Source organism: Hevea brasiliensis, chromosome 11 (genome assembly GCF_030052815.1).
Source record: "Hevea brasiliensis isolate MT/VB/25A 57/8 chromosome 11, ASM3005281v1, whole genome shotgun sequence".
Taxonomy (NCBI): domain Eukaryota; kingdom Viridiplantae; phylum Streptophyta; class Magnoliopsida; order Malpighiales; family Euphorbiaceae; genus Hevea; species Hevea brasiliensis.
Window position 1 is genome coordinate 4582230 of NC_079503.1, and position 23746 is coordinate 4605975.

The 23746-nt window shown below is 33.5% G+C and overlaps 4 protein-coding genes across 9 annotated transcripts; 2 read left to right on the forward strand and 2 right to left on the reverse strand.

Annotated features, from left to right (window-relative positions):
- Positions 1 to 3834: 3834 nt before the first annotated feature.
- On the forward strand, positions 3835 to 6771 carry LOC110635895 (uncharacterized). Of its 2 annotated transcripts, none has more exons than XM_021785392.2 (8): positions 3835 to 4015; positions 4108 to 4169; positions 4271 to 4354; positions 4549 to 4603; positions 5871 to 6009; positions 6174 to 6224; positions 6321 to 6398; positions 6490 to 6771. In XM_021785392.2, exons 1-8 carry the CDS (start codon positions 3910 to 3912, stop codon positions 6518 to 6520), a joined length of 606 nt encoding a protein of 201 aa, XP_021641084.2. In that variant the 5' UTR covers positions 3835 to 3909; the 3' UTR covers positions 6521 to 6771. The 2 variants fall into 2 exon arrangements, with proteins under 2 accessions (XP_021641084.2, XP_021641086.2); XM_021785394.2 differs by having other exon boundaries at positions 5874 to 6009.
- Positions 6772 to 7228: 457 nt separating this feature from the next.
- LOC110635897 (60S ribosomal protein L31) lies at positions 7229 to 8771 on the reverse strand. Of its 2 annotated transcripts, XM_021785397.2 has the most exons (3): positions 8729 to 8771; positions 8502 to 8606; positions 7229 to 7660 (listed from the first exon to the last, which is right to left on the reverse strand). In XM_021785397.2, the coding sequence occupies exons 2-3, from the start codon at positions 8582 to 8584 to the stop codon at positions 7381 to 7383; spliced, it is 363 nt and encodes a 120-aa protein (XP_021641089.2). In that variant the 5' UTR covers positions 8585 to 8606; positions 8729 to 8771; the 3' UTR covers positions 7229 to 7380. The 2 variants fall into 2 exon arrangements, with proteins under 2 accessions (XP_021641089.2, XP_021641088.2); XM_021785396.2 differs by lacking the exon at positions 8729 to 8771 and having other exon boundaries at positions 8502 to 8721.
- A 911-nt stretch (positions 8772 to 9682) lies between these two features.
- On the reverse strand, positions 9683 to 20429 carry LOC110635888 (zinc protease PQQL-like). 2 transcript variants are annotated; one of them, XM_021785387.2, is made up of 21 exons: positions 20101 to 20427; positions 19765 to 20011; positions 19569 to 19694; positions 19226 to 19363; positions 18919 to 19053; positions 18556 to 18813; positions 18327 to 18464; positions 18160 to 18229; positions 17851 to 18064; positions 17195 to 17300; positions 15536 to 15769; positions 14406 to 14570; positions 14167 to 14316; positions 13997 to 14088; positions 13529 to 13610; positions 13321 to 13404; positions 13129 to 13245; positions 11437 to 11547; positions 11112 to 11192; positions 10378 to 10572; positions 9683 to 10134 (listed from the first exon to the last, which is right to left on the reverse strand). In XM_021785387.2, the coding sequence occupies exons 1-21, from the start codon at positions 20310 to 20312 to the stop codon at positions 10057 to 10059; spliced, it is 3033 nt and encodes a 1010-aa protein (XP_021641079.2). In that variant the 5' UTR covers positions 20313 to 20427; the 3' UTR covers positions 9683 to 10056. The 2 variants fall into 2 exon arrangements, with proteins under 2 accessions (XP_021641079.2, XP_057985683.1); XM_058129700.1 differs by lacking the exon at positions 13129 to 13245 and having other exon boundaries at positions 20101 to 20429.
- Positions 20430 to 20623: 194 nt separating this feature from the next.
- LOC110635879 (uncharacterized) lies at positions 20624 to 23636 on the forward strand. Of its 3 annotated transcripts, none has more exons than XM_021785374.2 (7): positions 20628 to 21233; positions 21475 to 21560; positions 22258 to 22336; positions 22414 to 22473; positions 22696 to 22817; positions 22918 to 23012; positions 23328 to 23636. In XM_021785374.2, exons 1-6 carry the CDS (start codon positions 20850 to 20852, stop codon positions 22982 to 22984), a joined length of 798 nt encoding a protein of 265 aa, XP_021641066.2. In that variant the 5' UTR covers positions 20628 to 20849; the 3' UTR covers positions 22985 to 23012; positions 23328 to 23636. The 3 variants fall into 3 exon arrangements, with proteins under 3 accessions (XP_057985684.1, XP_021641066.2, XP_021641065.2); XM_021785373.2 differs by having other exon boundaries at positions 20630 to 21233; positions 22941 to 23012; XM_058129701.1 differs by lacking the exon at positions 22258 to 22336 and having other exon boundaries at positions 20624 to 21228; positions 22941 to 23012.
- Positions 23637 to 23746: the final 110 nt, after the last annotated feature.

Consider the following 23746-nt stretch of genomic DNA (forward strand, 5'->3'; position numbering starts at 1 on the left):
GATTAATAAGTTTACAATTTCAAAATAATTAATCTTACAATTTCAAGCTAAGTAAAATGGTTCCACACATGCGGAGGTCTAGAATTTAAATTTAACAATACAAAATACAAAAATAACAGCTAGTACACCTGTGAGGTAGGAAGCAGGTTAAACACATGGATAAGCTCTCCTGTATCCTGGAAAAATAGGTGAACAGGAATGAGCATTTGACTCATAGAGTAAAATATTGATTTTATATATATAATTTCTATAACTATCTAATTCTAGTGTATCCTTAAGAATGAATGCAATACATTCACACAATTCAAATAGGTTAAATCATAATCACACGAAAAGCAATCTAGAGTACTCACACACCCGTGTGTCACATCCATTCTCACACACACACATATATATATGGGAGCTGATCCCTTATATAGCTCTCTTAGTTTCAACCTTTGCCAGCGAGATCAACTCAAAGCCAAACTTTCTCTTAATATCCAAATGCGGGGGCCAGCGAGATCAACTCAAAGCCGTGCCTACCTCGACTTATCCATAAAAATGATCGGGTCCCAGCGAGTCAAGTTCGAGCCACATCTACCCGTTCTACTCATCCATATACACACCACGTACACACCCACTCATACACACAGTTCCAGATCGCCATAAAACAACAATCACAATAATATCATCAAGAACAAATGCAATATAAAGTGTGCCTAATATTTAATATATACATATATGTATAAGTGATGCATGAACATGCTTTGAATATAATAATATTGAAATTATAACTAAAATCAATATCTATTCATAAAGAGGATGACCTGACTGCAGCTAGTCTGACTGAATAGAAGAAGATTGGCCGGCACCATTCACCTATACATATACATTGACCTTTATCAATTAACTGATAGAATTAACCAATTAATTTAATATATAAAATCAAGAATAAATCCTAAGGTATTGTCGAAATTTTGATAGAGTTTCCCTTGTAACTAGACCTAACCTCCTGCATGAAAATTCAAAAAAACGCAACACACAGGGCCTTATGCCCACCATAGTAACACCATACGGCTCCTCCTGGGCTCGCCAAACCAGACAATACTCAAGTGACTGCATAAAATAATTATTTAAAAATTTAGGGTGTTACATTTATTAAATAAATTACTTAGTCTGATTAAAAAGTAAAACCTACAAATGATTATTCAAAATTATATTTAAAAATTTCCAATTCTATTTTGTCAAAATCCATATACTATTAATCGAACGAATAGAAAAATAAAATTTAGAATGTTTTAGTAACTGAAATAAAAAAAATTTGAATTATTACTTTGAGAAATACCCAAAATATATTATAAAGTTTTTTTTATAATATTACAATATAAATTTTTAATAACAATAATTATTCTAACATCAATTCATAGTAATATTTAAAAAATATATATATTGAAATTCATAAAACAAATTTTAATTAAAATATTTGGTTATAAATGAAAAAAAAAAAACAATCATAAGAAATTATCTTTATTTTAACATCTCTCATAGAAAATTAACCATAATAAAAATAGTTTCCACCTGCTTTATTTAAGAAATTTTAAGGAAATTTTATTTTCATAATTTTAAAATAGTGCAGTTCTAACATATATTAAAGGTGAGGAATTTAATGGATTCAAATAAAAATATAGAAATAAAACAATTTTTTTTAATTAAAGTTTAAGATTTGAATTATTATCATCGTCCCAAAAAATAGGTTTACTTATGTTTTTACATAAGCTATATTATATATAAATGTGAGAAGTGAAAATATTACCTTTACCAAAAATTTTATTTATTCTTCAAATTAATTATAATTATTTTTTATTATTTAAATTAATTTCAATATTTATATAAATTTAAAATTCTTAATTTTAGAGATCATATTAAATTAAATTCTTAGTCCTACTTATACTTAACTTAAATTAAATATAAAATATTATTAGAAGTAAATAATTAAAATAAGAAATTAATAAGTAAAAAATAAAAAATATAATTAATCTATAATCTATATCTATATTATATACAAATGTACGAAGAGAGGGGGAATATTTATTTTGCCAAAATTGTCCTTTATTTTTAAAATTAATTATAATTATATTTTGTTATTTATATAAATTTAAAATTCTTAATTTTAGAATTCATGTAACTTTATAATATTTTATCATACTTTTACCTAACTTCAATAAAATATAAAATTTTATAAGAAATAATTAACTAAAATAAAAAATTAATTAATGAAAAATAAAAATATTATTAATATATATATATTATTTATAAAAATATAAAAAACGTATTTATAGCGACAGATAAATAATTTGTAACCAATTATACATATAAGAGATAATTCATATAACTTCGTTGCTAATAATATTTAGCGACAAAAATATTCATTGTTAATAATTTTAGCAATTAGTGTCTTCAAATATTATTGTTATTGTTGCTACTCTTTTGACGATGGATATTTGTCGTTAAATCCTTTGTTATATCAATTTTATAATATTTTGTTATATCAATTTTATAATATTTTATATTGTCATTAACAATTTTTAATGACGAAATATTTGTCACTAAATACTTAATAATTTTATTTTTTAATATTACAAATAATTAATATAAATTAAAATTTTAATATTATTGTAATATTAATTCTACTTATATTAAAAAACATATTATAATTCTTAATATAATAATTTTATAGTTATAATCAGATAAGCATTGTCAATTCATTAAAAATTATTTAATTTATTTTAATAAAATTAATATATATATATTTAATTAAATAAAAAATTAGCATTAACTATATATTAAAATTAATAATTTTAATTTTTAATCAAATTTAAGTAGATAAACCATATTTGATTTGAAATTTGCTTAAGAATCAAAATTGAATTAAAATTTAGGCACGGTTCTGATTCAGTTATTCATTGTTTCGATTTCAGTTCAGTATAATTCTCAGTTCTTCAATTTCATTTTGGCTCTGTACGGTTTCGGTTTAATTATTGATTCTTAAAATAATTTTATGTAATTATTTATTTAAAAAGTCATACTTAAAGTAGTTTTTAAGTTTTGAATTGAGTTACTAATACATAATATATTATATAATATATCTTTTAGTTATGCCTAAATTATATAATATTTAACTATAAGATATAAATATAATTAAGAATATATATAAATTAAATTACCTTATAATTTTTCATTATAATTGCACTGTTATCTTATATATATATTTTGAAAGTATATAATATATCTTAAAAAATATAAAAAAATATATGTATAAATTTAATTTTTAGTTTGATATGATTCTAATTTAATTTTAATATGATTCAATTTAATTTTTAGTGAAGAACTAAAATTAAATTAAAATATCAAGAACAGTATAACCCTAATAAAACCTTAAGTGTTATGAAAGTTTACAAATTAAATATATTTCGGTTGGGTTTTTTTTTTTAAATTTAAAAATGAATAAAAATAAATAAATAAAAAATTATAAAAATAAAAAAAATAAAACTGAACTTCAAAAATAATAAATAAAAAATCTGAATTAATTCACCTTATCCTACCAGTAAGTTTGTTTTTGAGCCCTAGAGGTCCAGTTTTTAGAATCCAGTTCATGGCATTTTTGGGGCACAGTGGGAGGACTTTCAGGCATCGTCAGCCTAGTTTGGGAGCCCAAAAAAAGAGTTTTAAGCCTCATCGGTCCATATGGAGAGCCCTATGAAAGGGTTTTAGGCCTTAACGGCCCAATCCAAGAAAAGTAAGGGTGTATATATATATATATATATATATATATATATATATTTTGTTTTTTTTTTTTTTTTAATCCTTCAAAATGAAAAGACAAAGGCTTCAAATCATAGAAACTGACCGACCGAGCCGGAGAAGGTACAGATGAAGAAGCTGGCGAGAAATTGGCGAAAATCTCATAACTTGAGCTCATCTCTCCCAACTTGGGAGGATCCCTCCCTCAATGATTCTCGTCCCATGGACACTGAAGGTTTTCTCTTAGATGCCGAGAAATGATTTATTTTCTCAGCAACCAAACAGTCAGGGATTAATTAATTTCCATCTCTGTTTTTCAATATACAGAACAAGAAGAGTTGGTTCGATCGCTTGAAATGACGCAAGCTCAGCAGTCTTTTATATGGAGGGTACAGTAGTCACAATGCTTATTACCTATAGCGGTTAATTCAATTAACGATCTTTATTTTTTATTCAATTTTTATTTTGATTATTATTAATTTTTTGGTAGTGGGTGTTCGCTGGACTTCTCTTCTGCTACGCTGTGTTTCAACTGTACTCCATCTACCAGCAGGCTACTTATCCATGGAAACTGGTAAACTAAATCAATCACTCAATAGAACGAGATTAATGATTTTGGAAGCGGATAGATTGTGCGCTTTTTCTTTTATTTTCATCGTGGAATTTGAGGTTTATTTATTTATTTTTTTTTTTTTTTTTGTGGGGGGGGGGGGGGGGGGTGGCGGGCGGGGCGCGGCGGTGCGGCTGGGTTTGCCTTTTGATTAATAGAGGTATCATGCTTACTTCATGGAAGATATCGATTCATGGATGGTAATCTTTGCAGGTACGTCTCTTTACTCGTCACTAAATATATATATGTATATATATATATATATATTAGTAAAAAAAACCTTTGGCAAATTGACCAAATGGGGCGTTAGTTGAATCACTGAATCTTGTTTTAATGAGGAATTGTTTGATGCCGTTTTCTCAGCTTCCTTCTTATGCTCTTAAAAAGTTTTTCAGTTTCTAGTATCTTGATCTGAATGATAGCAAGTGGAATTATTCTTTTGCTATGAAGCCATGACTTACATTCCTGCACCTCATGGTTATTTTACCAATACAAATATGTATCTAGGAGCTCTGCTATTTCCAATGTGTAGTATCCTCATAGGATCACAGGCTTACATGTCTAGGATTCAAGAAATTATAGAATAAAGTGGTTATTCCAGATAGTATAGTATATATGGAATAACCACCAGCCAATAAATTAAAAACTGACACACACTCGTATATATAAGTGGGCCTCAGAAAATTGAAACTACCCAAGCCCTTTTTTTTTTTTCAATAATTGTAATTGTTTACATGTTAATTTTTTATTAGCTTGCAATTCCACATGTCTACATGGAATCACTGTTTCACTATAAAATTTCTCTTTGGAATCACACATAAAGATATCATTTTCTCTTGTTAGCCAGCAGCTGTACGTGCATTGTCGTTGTCAAAAGAAAATTAATATTACAGTTAGTTGCAGTTCTTTCTCTCCTGCATTAGGAAATTATATGATTTCCTTCTTATGCCATCATTTCAATTGATTATCCTTCAAATAACACTTCCTTTGAAGTTCATAGGGAGTAATTGTTGGATGTATTTCCTTGATAAGAGAGAAGTGGCTGTGGTTCTACTCCAAAAGGATGAAATAAATGATATTAATCAACCGGATTTACTTTTATTTATTGCATATTTGATGGAGCTTGATCAGTCACACTCTAAATAAAGGATGAAATAAATGATATTAATCAACCAGATTTACTTTGATTTACTGCTTATTTGATGGAGCTTGATCGGTCGCACTGTAAATAGTTGAAATGAATTCTTTTCATTGCTGATTTGCTCCTATGTTTTTGCCTTTTCAATGCCAAAGTATTGCTAAAATGCCAATTTGCCCTCTCGTGCTTTACATGCATCATGGATTACATTGGTGAAATCTTAATTGCTATCATTTACCATTCAAATTGAGATATATTCTATCTGTCAGTGCAGTGTTATATTGTTGCTGTCTTTGCACAGTAGTAAAATGTATTTCCATTGCTAATTTTTTAAAATTACAGTAGATTGGGTAGCTGTTTTAGTATGCTCAATGGCCATTGTGGGTTTACTTCATAATTCAAAGCATCAAAGGCGGTGGATTTGGTACTCATGCTATACCGGGCTAATACTTGCAGTTTTCTGGTTATATTACATGATAAGGTACATGGAGTTCTTTACATAACTACTTTGTGCGTTTAATATGTCAAGTTTTGCCCATATGCTGCACTAAACTCACAGGGGCTGATATCAAGTCCAGTGTAATTTTCTCAATATTCTAGCATGCTATATGTCAATCATATTTTACTATGGAACTTGTGGCACAGGATGTCAAGATTTCGATGGGATGTCTTCTGGCTTCCATTCGGTCCTCTTTGGTGGGTGGTGCTTGTCCCAGGCTCCCTTCATACGACAGTTTTTTGGAATAAGTTCACTTAGAATATCATCATCTTTATTTTTTCTTTAAATTGCAGCGGAGCTAGTATTTGTCTCTATGTTGACCATCTACTTGCCCAGTCATCAGAAGAAGTGAGGAAACTTAGAGGCTACATGTATGCTTTTAAGGCCAGCTAAATTTCTGTCAACCTGCATTTTCATTTTTTTACTTCATTGGGATTGAACTCAGTTTTTCAAGCATAGCAGGTTGGGAAAAGGAAGCTACATGGATCACTAAATTTGAAATGAGGAATTTACATCATGCTTATACCTTTCTGTACAAATAAATAACCATGAGTTTTTCTCTTAATCTCACATGTGATCACAAGTGGGGTGGCTTGAAGTTGGCATAATCTACTTCTACAAGTAAAATTACTACACAAGTTTTTGCAAGTCTTTAAGTTGCTCCCAGCCGCAACTCTCTTTTTTATTCGTTGTATTTGCTTTAGCTATGATATATCTGAATGGATCTATTTATGTTTTGATGTAGTATGATGCATCTGAATGGATCAATATAGCACTATGAATCAGTATGATCAACTTATTGATGGGTGAGAACTGGAAAGCACTATGCAGCACATTTATTCCTTGCACTAGTAGCGTAACTGGAATGGAAAGGGTGGCTGAATTTGTTGTTTTCCAGTTGCTGAAATTAAAGCTACCTTTTAGGCATCAAAATGGAAAACCAAAAATAAAAAATCAATTAATTGCATGTATAATATATAAAATCAAAGAATAAAAGATTTTTTTTTTTTTTGGTAAAATCTGCCCATGTATTTGTAATTTAAAATTGACCACTTAGTTTTACTGATTAAATTCAAAAAAAAAAAAAAAGCTGTGGCATTTGGGATCGAATCGAGATAGCGCAACTTCGCAAGGCGGAAACATTTTATCACAAAAAGGATAAGATCAAGCACTGATAATAAACGTGTCCGCTACAACAATATGGTAAATGGCATTTGAAAATCTTAACAACAGCAATGAAATTATCTGCATGGAAAAATGAAAAACTAATTGGTCTGGAAGTACTCGACATTTGCAAAAATAAAATACAGTTTAACTTGTGATTGGATTTGTTTTTTCACACAAATAGAAGGATCAATCCTCGTCTTCAATAATCTTGGTGCCCAGACCTCTTAGTCCTTCAGCTGGGATTTCTGCAACAGTGACAAGGGAGTAAAGCTGTTCCTTTGCATCTTCGTCATCATTCCTTCTGCGTGCAATGCGAACCCTGACCCTCCTTGGGACACTCCGGATCCCCCTGCTCCAGATGCTCTTGTTCAGCTTGACATCCACTCTCACATCCTTTGTTCCCATGGCCTTCTGAGCAAACTTCCTGATTTCTTTAATGGCCTTGGGAGCCTTCTTCTTGAAGGTGCTGTTTTGCAGAATTTTGCAAAAACCAGTAGTGAATAAATAAGAGATTATGTCACCTCAACATTTGCAGGAGAGCAAGCACATTTTCAAATTAATTTGATTTAGTGCCAGCGTTCAATCATCAAACTGTACCATAAACAACCATCAACACAAAAATAATATCACGATGACATAATGGTAAATTGTGCTATACTACCGTGCACCAGAACAAGATAAAAATGCCTCACTTCACTAAAGGAAAGACTAGCAAAGGCTCCTCGATGCAATTTTAAATAAATGAACTGCTTACGCCTCTCAAACTCAGGACTAGTTAATGATATTCTCCAAAGTTAGTAACAATGTCATCCCAATGCAGAAGGCTTGTCACATTGCAAGCTCTTAAGAATTCTATTACATCAAAATTCAAATCACTTAAACTGCCTTTCCTAGTTTTCTTTATCCCAAGGACGACTAATGTCATGCCATTCCGTCATAAACTAGATATAATTGTCCACATGCTCTTTTGCCCAATTGTTAGCAAAGAAATCTCCTAAAACCCACATCTATGCTCATAAGCAAAGTTACTTAAAATTCTAAAAAAAAAAAAAAAAAAAAACCATTTTTCATCAATAAATAATCACCACAAAAAAAGGCTAATGCAATCAACACCAGCATCCTTGCACAGTTGCACATAAGCTTTAGAAGTAAACCTTCATCAATTGATACAACCCAACTACCCACCATGTATCTCCATAAACCCATTAAAACTATAACTATAATCTCAACTTCAGGTGGAAACCTTAATAGATTCAAATAAAGGTCAATATAAAACAACAAGTACTATATGAAGGAAGACACATTACCAGCCATGCAATCTCTTGTGCAGGTTGATATTGTACTCTCTGGTAACTACCTCCTCCTTTCTCCCCTTAGTCTTGTCCACCATTTCACTCACTCAGATGACCTACCTGCATTCGGTAGCGCATTATCACTTTAAAGTCTCCAACATCCATAATCTACAGCTTTTGCCCTAAATTACCTCACAGAGAGAGAGAGAGAGAGAGAGAGAGAGAGAGAGAGAGAGAGAGACCTTTGCCTGATGGATAGCAGGAGGAGAGAGGCGCGAGAATGAGAGTTGAACTATTAAAAAGGTCATAATTCATTAAACTCTAGCTTGGTCACCGTGACTCCGTGAGAAAGTTCTATAGCCTATATGAAATTACTATATTATCCTATGTAGCGTTGGGCCGGGTTGCCCAACTTGGCCCAAGTTTCTACAAATTTTAAATTTGAGATGGCTTGGGCTTGGGCTTGGTGATTATCGTCCTATCTAATATTCGGCTTGTATGTATATTGGACCCTGAATATTTTGATTGGTCACAAAATAATTCCCAAACTTAAAATTTTTTGCAATTAAGCTTCTTATATAATTTGTTTCTGCAAAAATAAACTGACATAAATTTCATTTAAAAATTAATGGAGTTGAAGATTAATCATAAAATGGATCAGATTTAGTACCTACGTTAATATAGATGCTACATTTGATACATTCACCTCCTCCATCATCAAGCAATTGAGAAAGAGATCCTACCCCTCTCGCACGTGAGAGAAAGAACACAGGCGTGCCTAGCACGAGGGGAAAAGATGGGCAGGGATCAATAGTCATAAGATGGTAGATGCTTCTTCATCAAAATCTTAAATTTGACGTGCAGCTTTTTAAAGACAATTCAGGCTTTCCATACAAAGACAATTTATTAAAGCTCATTCCTTGCATGTCCACGTTTTTCAACCGAATGAAATAATAGGGTTTTCAGACAGAACAAGACTAATATTTGCCACCCCAAATCTAGCACTCCAACTCAATAGGATTAATCTAGTTGATAAGAGTGAGAGGTCTTATTCCTTATCAATCAAAGTTCAATTCTGACAAAAAAACATTTCAAGATTATTTATGCTGAATGCAGGAATAATAATAATAATTAATTTTTTAAAAAAAATTATAGCATACGACTTTAATTTGTTATAAGGAATTTTTTTTTTAAAATTATGTGCAACGTAGATAATCACATTTCACTTCTTGTGATGTCCAAAGCAAAAAAAAACCCAAAAAGGAAATCAAGTATTCCTTATCATCAGCGTTACAGAACAATGTCCACAATGTTTAAAGAATGGATAGGGGGATGGAACCAATGTTAAACCATAACACAACAAATATAATAATAATAATAATAAGTAAATGATTAAAAAACATAAAAGGCTTGTGTATAAATCTAGATGCTTCCCCTAAATCAGTGGTGATATTTTTTTCTTGGAGCTAAATACTTGTAATCGAATCTTTGGTAAATGATTCTAAATTCCTGTAGAAAATCTCTTTCCTGCTAAGTACATGAAACTCTGCTCAGCAAAAGCAAAAGCCTCCTAAGATCTCAGGTTACTTCTCGAATATCTCCAGAAAGTGAGAGCCAAAACAGTCAAACAGGCAACACTTGCTATGATCTGCCATCACCAATACACTAATGTGTTACATGGGTATCAAAATTTAAAATAACAACAGGTATAAAGAGGGAAAAGAGCAGACACCTGATCTGAACAAATAGGGATTTCAACAGTTTCTAGAAATTTTATTCATGTACTAAATATTTGATTTCCAAAGTACTTAGTTCTGATCAATAAAAATCATGTAACACCTCAGTTAAAGATGTTATAACATTTGGGAGATTCAAAATCAGACAGACCGACCTTGGCATCTCTGGCATAACTGGTCCGAGTAGATTTGAAGAATGACCTCAGCAACTGGAAGCGAGATGTTTGAGGCATTAAAATGACTGCAGTATACTGTTTTTTGCAAGGATAAGGCAGTATCCTTTGCAGCGTCAACATCACTGTTGATTTTGTAAGAGATTGTCTAACATTAGAACGTCCTTCATCTTGAATCTGCACCAGAAAATAAAATTCTTATAATTATAGCACTGGAGAGAACATGATAGAAACAAAAAGTTAGCTATTTGTGTCTCTGACAATAATGTGCACTGCTATTGCCATTCATCACAGAATGACCACTTGTTCCATTGCTAAAAGGTTAGGTTATCAGCCAAAAAAAAAAAAAGAGAGAACCCAGATTACTACGTAGAGAAAAAATGAATTGCATCTATATGTATTGTATATGCCTAAGGATGCTCACCAGTACTAACTTTACAAAAAATGCTTCATGCACACCATGCCAAATTACTAGTTAAAACATAGTCTAGAACTCTTGTATGACATGGTCTTAGAAAAAAGAAAAGCATAAATTTTAAGAAAGCTTGATTTTTCAGCTTCATTATTAACTATAACTGTGGTTGCAACTCCAGACCTCATAACCTCAATAGAGAGTATCAGTCCCATTAAATGAGACTTTCAGATTCACAAAAGCCAATGACACAAAATGGAGAAACTGCAATATAGGCTTTAGGAAAAACAGATAAACCACCAACCTCAAAGGCATTGCCCATATCACCATTATAGATTCTTGACTGGTAGCTCCGTAAAATTCTTTCCAGCCAGTAGAAGTTCTCCTGAAAGATCAATCAGAAATCAGCACTACGATTAAATTAGTATAACTTGCTCAAACTTTTCATATTCATGAGCCTTATGCTGTGAGATCAATTAGAGCAAATAAAAAGAAGAAAATTAGGAGTTCCGCAACTACCATAGGATTGAAATGGTAGAAGAAAGATTTCCAAAATTTCTATTCTATATCACCTAGGTTGCCAAATGAGAATTAAATGCTGGAAACATTAGTTACTCAATGAACTTAACCTGCAAACCATTTTCGTGGGCCCTTTGCTCAAGTTCTAGTACAGTTGAAACATCCTCGTCTAATGGTCCTTCCTCTTGAAGCCGTAGTATTTCATCCAAAGCAAGATCAACCTATTAAGAAGTATTGCACAACAGGGGATTGACACTCAATTGAAATATATAAATAAGTAAATAAATAAAATGAAAAGAAATGTTATGGAAAGTCAATATTACATTCCCATTAGGTGTATGATTTATATTCCCAGATCGGTAAGTTATGATTTATATTCCCAGATCGGTAAGTTTCATATTCCTAATTAAGTAATTATAAGAGATTTTTATATAAATATGTAATTGCTTATTTTATAGAAGTAATGAGACAAAAAATAAAGATAAAGCCCTTGGAGTTATTTTCCTTCTTTTTCTTCTTCTAATTCTTAAATCTTAACATGGTACCAGAGCATTGGATCCATTATGGTTTCAGTATTGTTCATCAGGGGAACTATTCATTGACACTGTTTACGGGTATTGTCCACGACATTGTTTATGACTACTATTCATGACATTGTTCACAGGTACCGTTCATAGAAACAATTTGGAGAAGATTTTGGTTGGTGCTCCTTAAAAGATGTTTTTGGTCATGCTTCCAACTGCCCATAGTCACGCCAGGGCTGCTTTAATTTGTTCAGTTTCTTAAGTGTGGTTTGATAAAGTTCTGAGGTTTTGTTTCTAATTCTTCAATGGTGTTTGATCTCTTTTGCTTGGTTGTTCATTTGGGACTTGCAACCCTATTTGTTTTTGGTTTCTATTGTTGTTTTGTCTTTAATTTGATGACTATAAATTTTGTTATTGTGTGATTTGCATTCTATTGGGTTTATTTTTGCTTCTGGTTTGACTTGAAGAGGGCATTAAAGCCCTTGAGCTGCTGCCCCATTCGATTCTCCCTTAAAAGGTGTTCTTGAAGTTTGGACAGCCACCACATCACAACCTTGTAGGCTGTTCGATAAAGATTCATCTACTGTTGTTTTTTTTTCCTGGCCGGCAATGGCTTTGAAGAGGAAAGTGCAACCCAGTGAGTTGCTTTGTATTGATATTTCCTCACCAGTATTGCCTTTGGACAGGGTTTGCTTCTTATGTTGATGTTTCCTTGCCAGTATCACTTTTGGAGAGGGAAGTGCAAATGCAACCCTGTGAGTTGTGTTGTGCTGGTGTTTCCTCGCTGGTATGGCCTTTGGAGAGGAAGTGCAACCCTGTGAGTTGTTGTGTTTTGATGCTTTGTGTTGGTGCCTTTGCGTAAGTGTTTTTGAATCTGGTTCTGTTGTAAGAGAGTTATTGGTTTCAATGAGAATCTCATAAAGGGGAGTGTTTGAATTGATGAGATTCTATTTTAAAGGGGAGTGTTATGGAAAGTCAATATTATATTCTTATTTAGTGTAGGATTTATATTGTTATGGAAAGTCAGAATTCCTATTTAGTGTAGGATTTATATTCCTAGATAGGTAAGTTTTATATTCCTAATTAAGTAGAGTAATTCTAAGATATTTGTACATAAATATGGAATCTTTTATTTTATATAAGTAATAACAAAAATAAGGATATAGCCTTTTGAATTATTTTCCTTCTCTCCCTTTTATTCCTTTGTTTTTTTTGCTTCTACTAATTCTTAAATCTTAACAAGAAAAAATGAACAATTACAGACCAAAAATTCCCTACCAGCTTCCAGGAGATTTCAGGATCACAAGAAAAATTTATGCTAATGTCGCCACGTATATCGCCGGTTCTAGAAGGTATATTACCACCAAGGAACACAGAGACACCAGCAGAGTAGATCTGGGACATGAAAGTAAATAAAGAACCATCTAGTGAACCAATTATAACACAAAGTAAGGCATATGAGATTCACACCTGCCCATGCTTGAAACGTAGAACTTGCATTATTTTTGTTTCAAGAAGTTTGCTGAGGAAGCCAATACGGTGAATCTCTTCTACCTGCCAATTAATTTTTTCCAACAGAAAAAAAAATATCAATGATCACTAATATGAAAGTCATGAAAAAAGCCAATGACTATCAATTATATGAGCTATTAATTGATAGATTAAAACAGCCACCAACCATTGTCCCATTCTTCAGCACCACAGGAAAGCTTAGCTGAACTGAACATTGTGCTTCCACCATGGGGCTTCGAACCACTTCTCTACAAGAATATCAAATGAATTAGAATACGTATCAGTCCAATGGAAATATATGTGCTCATAAACACAGACACATAGGTGCTAGTAATGAACATCCTAGAAGTTTCACTATTGTTGCAAATTGAAAAGAAAAACATGGACCCAAAATGAAGATATTTGGCTGGACAGAAAAAAAGTAATTGATTTTCTCTGAGAGAGAGAGAGAGAGTACGATTGGCTGTTTCCTCTCGTCATAGAAAAATAAAATTTTTTGAAATCAAGGACAATCTATCTTAAACAGTTGGTCCAACTGATTATCACATATCAAAGCCTTCTGGTTAACTGTCTTCAATGTTGCATGATAGTCACATACCTTTTCTACCACTATGATTGATAATAAAACATCTACCTTATTATGCTTGTAGGAAATGTGAATGGTAATCCTTTGAGGTCATCCCGGTTAAAGTGGAGAATAGGTTCAGGAGGTTTTGGTATTCCACCCTGCATGGAGAATCACAATCAGTCAATGCAATATTTAATATTTCTGCATTCACATCATTAGAAGGCCTATCAACTCACCAAATACTGCAATATCAGAGGAAGTGCAATAGTAGGATCAAGATTTCCAACAATCACAAAAGTAAAAGTTGAAGGATCCTTAAAACAGCTGTTAAAATATTCACAAGCTTTTAGTGGATCAACTTTTCGTAGGTCCTTTATTCTAATAGGCTGCAAAATCATAAATAAAACCAAGGTTATAAGAAGGGAAAGTCCATCTTGAAAGTGATAGTAAGCCCAAAAGAGGAAATCCAGCATACCCTAAAAAAATAGGAGCTCCCATAGTTGAGCTCCTTAACTCGGTCTGCGAAAGCAGTATAAGGATCTCTCTCTTGAGCACGAACTGCTTCCTCTGCCATTTGCATCACAATTTTGACATCTTCTTCTCCAGGTATTACATTTGTAGTAAATAGTTGATAGACAAGCTGTAGGAATAGTATATAGGTTAAAACACCCTTAAGATGATAATCAGAACATAGAGGCCAATGTTTGCCAAAACTTAAAGCCAATCATTGCATATGTTAGGTTAGTGAACGAGAACAGGATACTGTCAATGATAGGAGAGCATGATGGCATTTCTAGCTTGTGAGTGTAAGATAGAGAAACAAAATATTTTCTCATATCTTCTGAATCCTCAAATCTGAAGGAGCTATTTAAGGCAAATATGACAATCTAGGTGATATTTATTACTGATACATCCAACACAATATGGCATGATTGTCCTCTCCTTCATCAGCCTAGGTTCCCCATAGGCTATTCAAGCCCCACCAAACATTAAACAAAGTGGATCAGCATAGTAGCTATCGATAAAAGTATCCCATTCTCCTACAAAACAAAAGATGTTTATGATTTCAATTAAATTTTTATTTGACAATAGGATAAGAGGGGAGAAATTTGGTTTTGCCCCACATATAATGCAGAATGGCCCCTCCACCCACATAAAATGATGAGATTAGACATGAAGGTCCAACAGAAATGAGGAAAACCCAAAAACAAGTTATGCTGGGAGAAAAGACACATAAATTAACAAAAAGCATGGCACTAGATGGACAGAAAAGGCAATAATGTTTAGCACTTTTTTACTGGACTAATTTGGGATAATATGTGATTGAATTGAGATACTTGATTATGAGCAGTACAGTATGTATGTGACCTTGGCAGTGCAATTCAGTGTTCTGATCCCGTCCACCCCACCCCACCCAAACAAAAGAAAGGGGGAAAAAACTCCCCTCATTACTCATAGATTCAAGAACAGATCCTAATTTAAATTAATTGAAACAAAAATGACATTCCTTTTCGAGACATGCAGGTACAACTGTGAGAGAGATATTGTATTCCATGATAAATAAATAAATAATGGCATAAATATGACAAATATGACAAAGCAAACCTGCAAAGCTGTTTCCAGATCTGAGGGTGAACAATCTCCTGAAAAAGTTCTCATGTATGCTCCAAGTTTTGTACCAACTTCAACTCTCTTACCAGCAAGCATATCCATTAGAACAGATGGTCTGTAACCAAATACACCAATTTCTCCAGCAATGGTTGATCCCATTGAGCACGAAAAATAATCACTTTCCGGGATTTCAGACAGACCACCATATGAGAACCCTGTAAAAAGAACCTGTTGAAACAAGTGGTTGACTAGAATTAATGGCTTCCACATAACCAACTGTATTCTTAATTCAAAAGTGGCACAAAAATCCAATGGATTGACAGATAGGGACCTGTCATATGGACACTAAAATTCAATTTCAAAATAGGAACCATAACAGAAATTCTAAAAAAATATGGGAAAAAATAAAGAAAAACATTCTGGGTCCAACTTTTATGTTTAGATGAAAATATATCTGCCAAAAATCTGACAGGTACCAATGCATCAACTTCAGACACATGTTATCTATGGGAACATTGACATTGTGATGACCATAAAACTGTATCAAGCTTGGGATTAGTACATAAACTTCCAGTGATGCTTTTGTAGTGCCCAAAGCCCCAAACCAACATTGATTTACCCAAAAGACTAATTATGGTAATGCCAGATAATGACAATGATTGAAAATCCAATCCACAGAAATATGTATGTTTCAGTTTGATGAAGAAAGAGAATTGCCCAAAAAGCACAAGTCAAGATAGGAAACACATTATTGATAATGAAAATCGACAGAGAACTTGGTCCTTAACAAAGCTATACATTGAAAAGAACTTAGTGGAGCCAGCTTCATGAAATAAGCAATTTTAAGACCTTTTGACTTGAGTTATGATTCTCTCTTTATTCATTTCTCATTATCCTTATGATCAGAGATCTGGCCGTCAAGCCTCACTCCTGTTAGATTTCACTGCAGTAAACCTTTTAAAATGATTAAAGTAAACTACCACAACAATTAAAATTATTCCTATGATACTTTAGAATTGATAACTTTTTTCTTGTATCCAAATACTGAGTTTTCAATCCAATCTGCTTCATCTCTAGTGCTGAAGATTATATAGAAAATGGGAATAATGTGCAACTGCCACTCAACTCAACTCAACTTAACTAAGTCTTTATCCCAAAAATTTGGGGTCGCCTATATGAATTCGCTTTCTCCACTCTAAATGATTTTGGGTTAAATCCTCATAAATGTGTAATGCTTCTAGGTCATGTTGTACTACTCTCCTCCAAGTCAATTTAGGTCTACTCCTTTTTTTCTTTCTATCCTCTAACCCGAATGTGCTCTACTTGTCTAACTGGAGCCTCCGTATGTCTACGCTTCACATGACCAAACCACCTCAATCTCTCTTCTCTCAACTTATCCTCAATTGGCACCACTCCTACCTTTTCTCTAATACTCTCATTACGGACTTTATCTAGTCTAGTATGGTCACTCATCCATCTTAACATTCTCATCTCTGCAACTCTTATATAAACAAAAAATCTCAGTGGGAGAGAACATGCTAAAGTGCTACAATATTGAGATTCTTATACAAATATTGTGCCAAGCATGGAATGGAAGTTCAAAAGATAGGTAATTTTAGTAATAGATATTTGCACTTCCTACATGAAATTTACCTGATCATCAAGTAAGTCTGTACACTTATAGCAAACTCGCATGCCATTTGATAGGATTAATTCAGATGCTCCAATATTTGGATAGTCAAGCTGATGCAGGATACTCCTGTAGTAATTCTTTAATTAATTAAGTTCATAATAATGCAATCAATTAATGCAACCACTCACATAGAATGAGGTATTGCAAAAACAATGAATGTAGGAATATCTCAATGCATGAAATGACAACATTTCATACACACAAAAGGAACATCTAGTCATACCAAAAAAATAGAAATAGAAGAAACAACACAACGCAACAGATATATATTTTTTATGTTACTTTGACAAGGGAGGGAGAAGACGAGGGAAGTTACAGAGAGATTGGCATATTAAGAGCATGGTTGGAATTGTGGTTGAAACTGATTATTTGGAAAAGCACCATTTCAAATGTTGTTTAAAAAAACAGTTTGAAAAAGTTGTTTTGTTGGTTTGATGTTCTTATAACTAAAATATGTCAAATTTAAATAAAAATAAAAATTTAAGGGTCTGCAATAAACATTTTTGAGATAGTGTTTTTCAACAACTTAAACATCAATTCCAAATAGATTTTTCAACAACTTAAACATCAATTCCAAACAGACCCTAATATAAAGGAACATGACATTTGACTTTACCCTGGATTTGGCTTTGTAGCAACAATTTCCTCTGGAATTTTTTCATCATCCCAAGGACTAATGCTTCCTTCCCCCTCAAGAACACTTATTTTCAATAGCACTTTTTTCAGATCATCAACTGTTGCAGAAGCTCGCGGTTCAATTGTCTTTATAACACAGCTACATGATGTTCGTAACTTCTCTGAATACTTGGATACCTCTAATGCCGATATCTCTATGGAAACAAAAATCATGGCAGGAGCAATCATACCTAATCTATTACAGTTTTCAGAAACCAGTTGATGTAAACATGCAGTAACAGGTACTCACGAGGGAGAATTGTTTTTTGAAGTTGAGCTTCATACTCAATCCCAACAACAGGTTCATTTCGGAGAAAATGCTGCAAAATGATAATAACAGAAATTATTTGGACACATCCATTAAAAACTCCATGTTAATCATTGGGAAGTTAAAAGAAAGCTATTGTCTCAATGTACTTGTAAATATTCATCTCGCAAGTTGGTTGATTGCATCTGATCACGCTCCAGATAGGCAGACTCAATCTCAGCCATTAGTAAAGCTCGAACAATAGATATTTCACGTTCCGAAAAACCATGTAACCGTACCCTTGCAACCTAAAATATAATGTAACAGTGAATACTGAATACAATAATGAAAACAACAAAGCAAAAGCAAATAAGTTTAAAAATCAAAATGAAAACAAACCTCAAAGAGCATTGATTCTAGGGCCCGCAAAGTGCCTTTCTCTTTACAGGCTGAAGTCATTATACAAGCCTTCAGTGGACAAACTAGAACATCTGCTGCAGCTGAGCATGAGAAATAGGGTGGATCCTTTCTGCGAGATAATTTAAAGAATCTCTGGTTTAGAGCATAGAGAAACATGGATTCTACAAGCATAGACTTGTAGTCCTTCACCTTCTTCAGCTCATCTGCAGGCATCTTATAGCTAATCATCACTGCAGACTGCCACAAACCAATAAGGACAACAGTGTTAAAATAGATAATTTCTATATTCCAGTAGATTTATTTGAATTTCTCACATATGTTTGAGTTTCAAGATGCACTAACCCCAGCAGCTTCAGATTCAACAAAACATGAAAAACGTGGTTCCTTGTGGGGTGGAACCTCTAATACTGGTATCAATGGGGGGTCAGGTTCTGGATATTTCTGCCCAAAATGCATCTTGATCAACTCAACTACACTCTAAAGGAAAAGAGAGAGAGAGGATCAGGAATCGTTGAGAAATTTCAAGGAAAACACAATGCTAGAATTCAAAGAGCTCTAAAGAACATCAAATATTGTTAAGGAATTTTGAGTAGAAAACTCACTTAAATTGCAAAAGAACATATATACAAATATATGAGCAAATTCAAACCTTGGTATCAGAAAAATCTCCAACAGCTATCACGGCCATGTTCTGCAGATGGTACCATTTCCTATAAAAGTGCTTTACAGTCTCAGCAGAAACTGTCCGAATCACCTTCTCTAATCCAATTGGTAAGCGGTCAGCATACTGCAATAAAGCAAGATTTTGTAAATAACATGATATAAATAGCTACTATATCACTCAAAGTAAGGAAGAATAATCACAAAGGCAAAACAATCAGGCGTTAGCTCACTAAAGAACTAAAGGAGCCTCAAAAATGCATTTATCATGCAATAACTAGCTAATGAATCTACAAACACCAACCAAAAGATCGAAAAATCAACAGCAATACCTTTGAACCTTCCATCATCAGAATCCAATGAGCATCCTGCATTCTTCCACTAGCATTCCTATTCCCTCTATACTCTTCCATAACAGCTCCTCTTTCTTTCTCCAAATCTTCTTTTGATACCCTAACCTACACAATTTGCATAGTCATACACACTGATATAACCCAAAAAAGACAAAGAAATGAGGTCATTTGATACCTCAGTACTGAATTCAGCCAAGACAGAAATGGCCTGAGATAGCAATTCTGGCTTATCAACAGGCACAAACAGCTCATACACAGTCTCATCAGCAGAAGTGACCGCATTTTGACAAGCACCAAACTCCGCCCCAATACTCTCAAGAAATTTAACAATATCGTGATTCGTGTATTTCGTAGTGGCGCTAAAAGCGAGATGCTCTACTATGTGAGCCACTCCCCGCTCCTCCTCCTCCTCCAAAACTGAGCTGCCACAAACCCAATGAATCAGCCCCTAAAACCACAACAACAACCCCGATACATATCATAAAATTTGAAAATTGGTGAAATTGAGTACCCAGCCTTGACTGCGAGAGCGAGAGCGGCACGCATTCGAGGCTTGGAGTTCCGACGAACATAGTAAAAGAGGCCATTGTCGAGGCGGCCGTAGTCAGCGCCGAAGGGTTGGTCCTCTAGAACTTGGTCCAGGTCGACGTTAACCAGTTTCAGTGACCGGAAGCCATGCTTCTTGGCGATCTGCGAGGTCGTCTCGGCCGGAAGCAAATCCATCACTCTCACCCTGAGAAGTCGATTATTTTTTTTTTAACTCCGGAGAGGACAATCTCGAAGCTGGTTTTTGAGTTATAATAAATATCTCTTATAATTGAAATGACGAAACATAAAAAAATTTCTGAAAATTTTTGTCGGATTTATTATTATTTGAATTTTCAAAGTAACGAAATCGAAAAAGCAGTTTTTTTACTATTTTGGTATATTTCTGTGCTGACGTGGTGAGCCTATAGAAGCTTAGATCTGATCTGTCTCTGCCAATGAAAATTTATAAGTCCTATATATATAAATATATACCTAAAAAAATAAAAATATAATTTCTAAAACTTTTTTAATTTTATATTTACATGTGATTATTTAAAACTCCAAACCCAGCACCCTCTGATTCTAAAGCTTAATGGTTTAGTATGGTTCATGCGGTACAAACCCTATCCAGAGGAAGAAGAAGCAACAATCTCACTACTGTCTACGGAATCCATACTCTTCAAAGCCCTAGCGCTATCTAACTCTGGCTGAAACTCGCTTCTTCCTTCCCAAATGCTCATCTTTCAGCCATGCTCATCATCTCTTTATCCCAAGCGCACACTCAGCTCTCAAATTTCCTTGCACCGCTTCTCTTTCCCCCAACTTCCAACCGTTGCATTTCCAAAACAGAACCACTATGCTCGAACCGGTATTTCATTCTTTGGTGCTAAACTAAATCGTGCTCAGAGAAGGAGCAATCAAGGTGTAAAGAGAGAGTTCGAAGAAGAGCAAGAGAATGGTGGTGATTATTATAATGACGATGATGATGGTGAAAATGAATTCCCGTCGCAGGTTAGATTTAGCGGGAGGGAAGAAGAGAAGAATTATGACAAAGATCCTGAATTTGCTGAGATTCTTGGGAGTTGTCTTGATGACCCACAAAAAGCTCAAAGTAAAGTAAGCTAATTTGTGTTTTCTTTTTCTTTTCTGGGTGCCCATTATTTTTAGTTTATCTGTGGGTTTTAGTTTGATTTTTATTTTGTCTTCGATGATTATTTGGTGTTTTAATGGTTTTGGTTGCCCGAGTTACTGAGAAATACTAAGGAAGTACTGTTAATGGCTCTATCTCTGTATTAAATGTTCCTTTTCCAGTTTTATTTTGTGGTTTTTAGTTGATGGAGTTTGTTGGATTATTCAGATGGAGGAGAGATTGAGGAGGAAAAGAAACAAGGTTTTGCACACAAAGACGGGTTCAGCTATACCTATGAAGGTCACATTCAACAAGTAAGTGTGCCTAGATGCTGTTTAATGTCATGTGAAATGCCTATTATATTCAAGTTCCTTTATATAAACACGTATATGCATGTTTTATATCATTGCCTCTAAGTTCTTAAGTTCATTCGAAATCATTTAGCCTTCATTGTTTTCACTCTGAAGTTTTTTCTTTTCTGATTGGTTTCACTTCTTTGTATCACTAATAGTTTTGTAAGGTGAGGAAGGATTTGAAATTTTCAATACATAGTATGAAAGCTTGTTTTGTGTTGCTAATCCAGCTTGGTGGAAATCTACTAAATAAACTACTCTCATTGAATTATATATAGAGACTATAGATGAGAGTTAGACTTGAAAGGAATTGGTCTTGTTGCTTTTTGTAAGGACTCATACTCTGCCAAGATATTGCACAATTGATAGAAATGGTAGGTATTGTACACTGTAATAATTTGGACATATTCTGTGTTTGCCAAATTTTTCCTAATTGTCAATTGATTCTAAATTTCCTTGATTGCTGACAATTCTGGAATATATTTTTCTTATTCTTGGGGGAAAACTTAAGGCAATTTTAAGGTCTCCAAGAGCTGTGACTTTCCAAGCATGTATATGATTATAATTTATTTGCCCTTTCCTATTTTATGATGCCTTTTTTCTCATTTCATAATTTTGAAATCTACTAAGTAAACTACTCTATGGCTGGCGTCACCAGATTTGATTTCTCAAACTCATACATATGGTTTGAGTTCTACAATGCTCCACTGGAAAAAGATATCACCTTAATTTGTGATGTAAGTAACTTCTCTTAAACAAAAAATTGATATTTGTCTATGAATTTAATTGTTTGGTTGATCTTGCTTGTATACAGGCAATACGGGCATGGCACATAATTGGACGCCTTGGTGGATGCAATTCCATGAATATGCAGGTAAACTTTTTTTCCAATATAGGACTGAAATGGCATATTATTGTATTGCTTGAACGCGAAGCATTGCTGATTTAACTTTGTAAGGTTTAACTTTCCCAACAGTAGACCATATACTTGCAAGTACATTTGTCATGCTTGCATATTTCTTTTTTTCTGGCTAAGGAAAAGCTATAAAATATAAATGACTATAGTTAGCTTTTCTTACACTTTTGTGCTTTGCAGTTGTCCCAATCAACTTTCAACAAAAGACCAAATTATGATGCTATTCAGGGAGCAAATGTGACACCAACTACATTTTACAATATTGGAGATTTTGAGATTCAAGACAACTTGGCACGTATATGGTATGAGGATTGCTTTGAAATTCTACTTAATGGGCTTGAGAGTATTTCTCTTTTAAGTGTATGGGTCCTATGGGATGTTTAATATCTGGCTTATACTCATGGATGTTGATCAAACTTTTACAGGGTGGATATTGGAATCACAGAGCCATTGCTTTTGGACGTTTTGATTAATGCACTGACACAGATAAGCTCTGAGTAAGCTACTCGTGTCCATCCTTTTTTCCCCTTAAAGTTTATCATGAATTTCTTTGTTCTTCTAACTCTAAACATTGAACCCACTGTAAACAATATTTTGGTATAAGCATTCTAAGAGGATTGTAGTTCTCGTTGCCAGTGTCAAGTTACCAATGTGAAAGAACTTGACAATATTAACAATATTTATCATTGTTTAATACATAATGTTTGTAATGTTCTAATTTGCTTGGTACTCAGGACTATTGCTTTTGAGCTTGCAATACATTGGTGATGTATAAATTGTGATCTTTGGTTGTTTTTTTTTTCATCGGACAGCTATGTAGGAATTAAGCAGATGGTGTTTGGTGGATCTGAATTTGAGACTTGGAAGGAGAGCTTGACATCAGAAGATGCAGGTTGCAGCATCCACCAGATTTAGCATTTTGTTCAGCAAAAACATTTACTTATCCTCTTTTTCTAAATTGTGTAAATATCGAGTAACAAGAGATGTAACAAAACAATTAGAATTCTCAAAGATTTTGGAGGGATAGTTTACTCGGGCATATGCTCTAAGAGACGTATTTGTGGAAATTAAGATAAGAGTGATCAATTAAATAGTCATACTTGCTAGGCATTTATATTTTATAGCATGCTTCGTATTTAGCAACCGTTCATTAGTACTTAAAAGCTGATGATTGAAATTGGCACCCTGCTTTCATTACTTGCATGAGCATCATCTGATGGAACAATACTTG

What these genes read in the sequence shown, in the direction of transcription:
- LOC110635895 (XM_021785392.2), top strand. Translation starts at nt 3,910, where the DNA reads ATGAAGAAGCTGGCGAGAAATTGGCGAAAATCTCATAACTTGAGCTCA. An exon ending in ATGGATGGTAATCTTTGCAG is followed by an intron (nt 4,604 to 5,870) that starts GTACGTCTCTTT and finishes TTAAAATTACAG; the next exon opens with TAGATTGGGTAGCTGTTTTA. An exon ending in TGGTTATATTACATGATAAG is followed by an intron (nt 6,010 to 6,173) that starts GTACATGGAGTT and finishes CTTGTGGCACAG; the next exon opens with GATGTCAAGATTTCGATGGG.
- LOC110635897 (XM_021785397.2), bottom strand. Translation starts at nt 8,584, where the DNA reads ATGGTGGACAAGACTAAGGGGAGAAAGGAGGAGGTAGTTACCAGAGAG. An exon ending in CACAAGAGATTGCATGGCTG is followed by an intron (nt 7,661 to 8,501) that starts GTAATGTGTCTT and finishes TCTGCAAAACAG; the next exon opens with CACCTTCAAGAAGAAGGCTC.
- LOC110635888 (XM_021785387.2), bottom strand. Translation starts at nt 20,312, where the DNA reads ATGGATTTGCTTCCGGCCGAGACGACCTCGCAGATCGCCAAGAAGCAT. An exon ending in TACGTTTCAAGCATGGGCAG is followed by an intron (nt 13,246 to 13,320) that starts GTGTGAATCTCA and finishes TTCATGTCCCAG; the next exon opens with ATCTACTCTGCTGGTGTCTC. An exon ending in CTGAAATCTCCTGGAAGCTG is followed by an intron (nt 11,548 to 13,128) that starts GTAGGGAATTTT and finishes ACTTCTTAATAG; the next exon opens with GTTGATCTTGCTTTGGATGA.
- LOC110635879 (XM_021785373.2), top strand. Translation starts at nt 20,850, where the DNA reads ATGCTCATCTTTCAGCCATGCTCATCATCTCTTTATCCCAAGCGCACA. An exon ending in GACAACTTGGCACGTATATG is followed by an intron (nt 22,818 to 22,940) that starts GTATGAGGATTG and finishes AAACTTTTACAG; the next exon opens with GGTGGATATTGGAATCACAG. An exon ending in CTGACACAGATAAGCTCTGA is followed by an intron (nt 23,013 to 23,327) that starts GTAAGCTACTCG and finishes TTCATCGGACAG; the next exon opens with CTATGTAGGAATTAAGCAGA.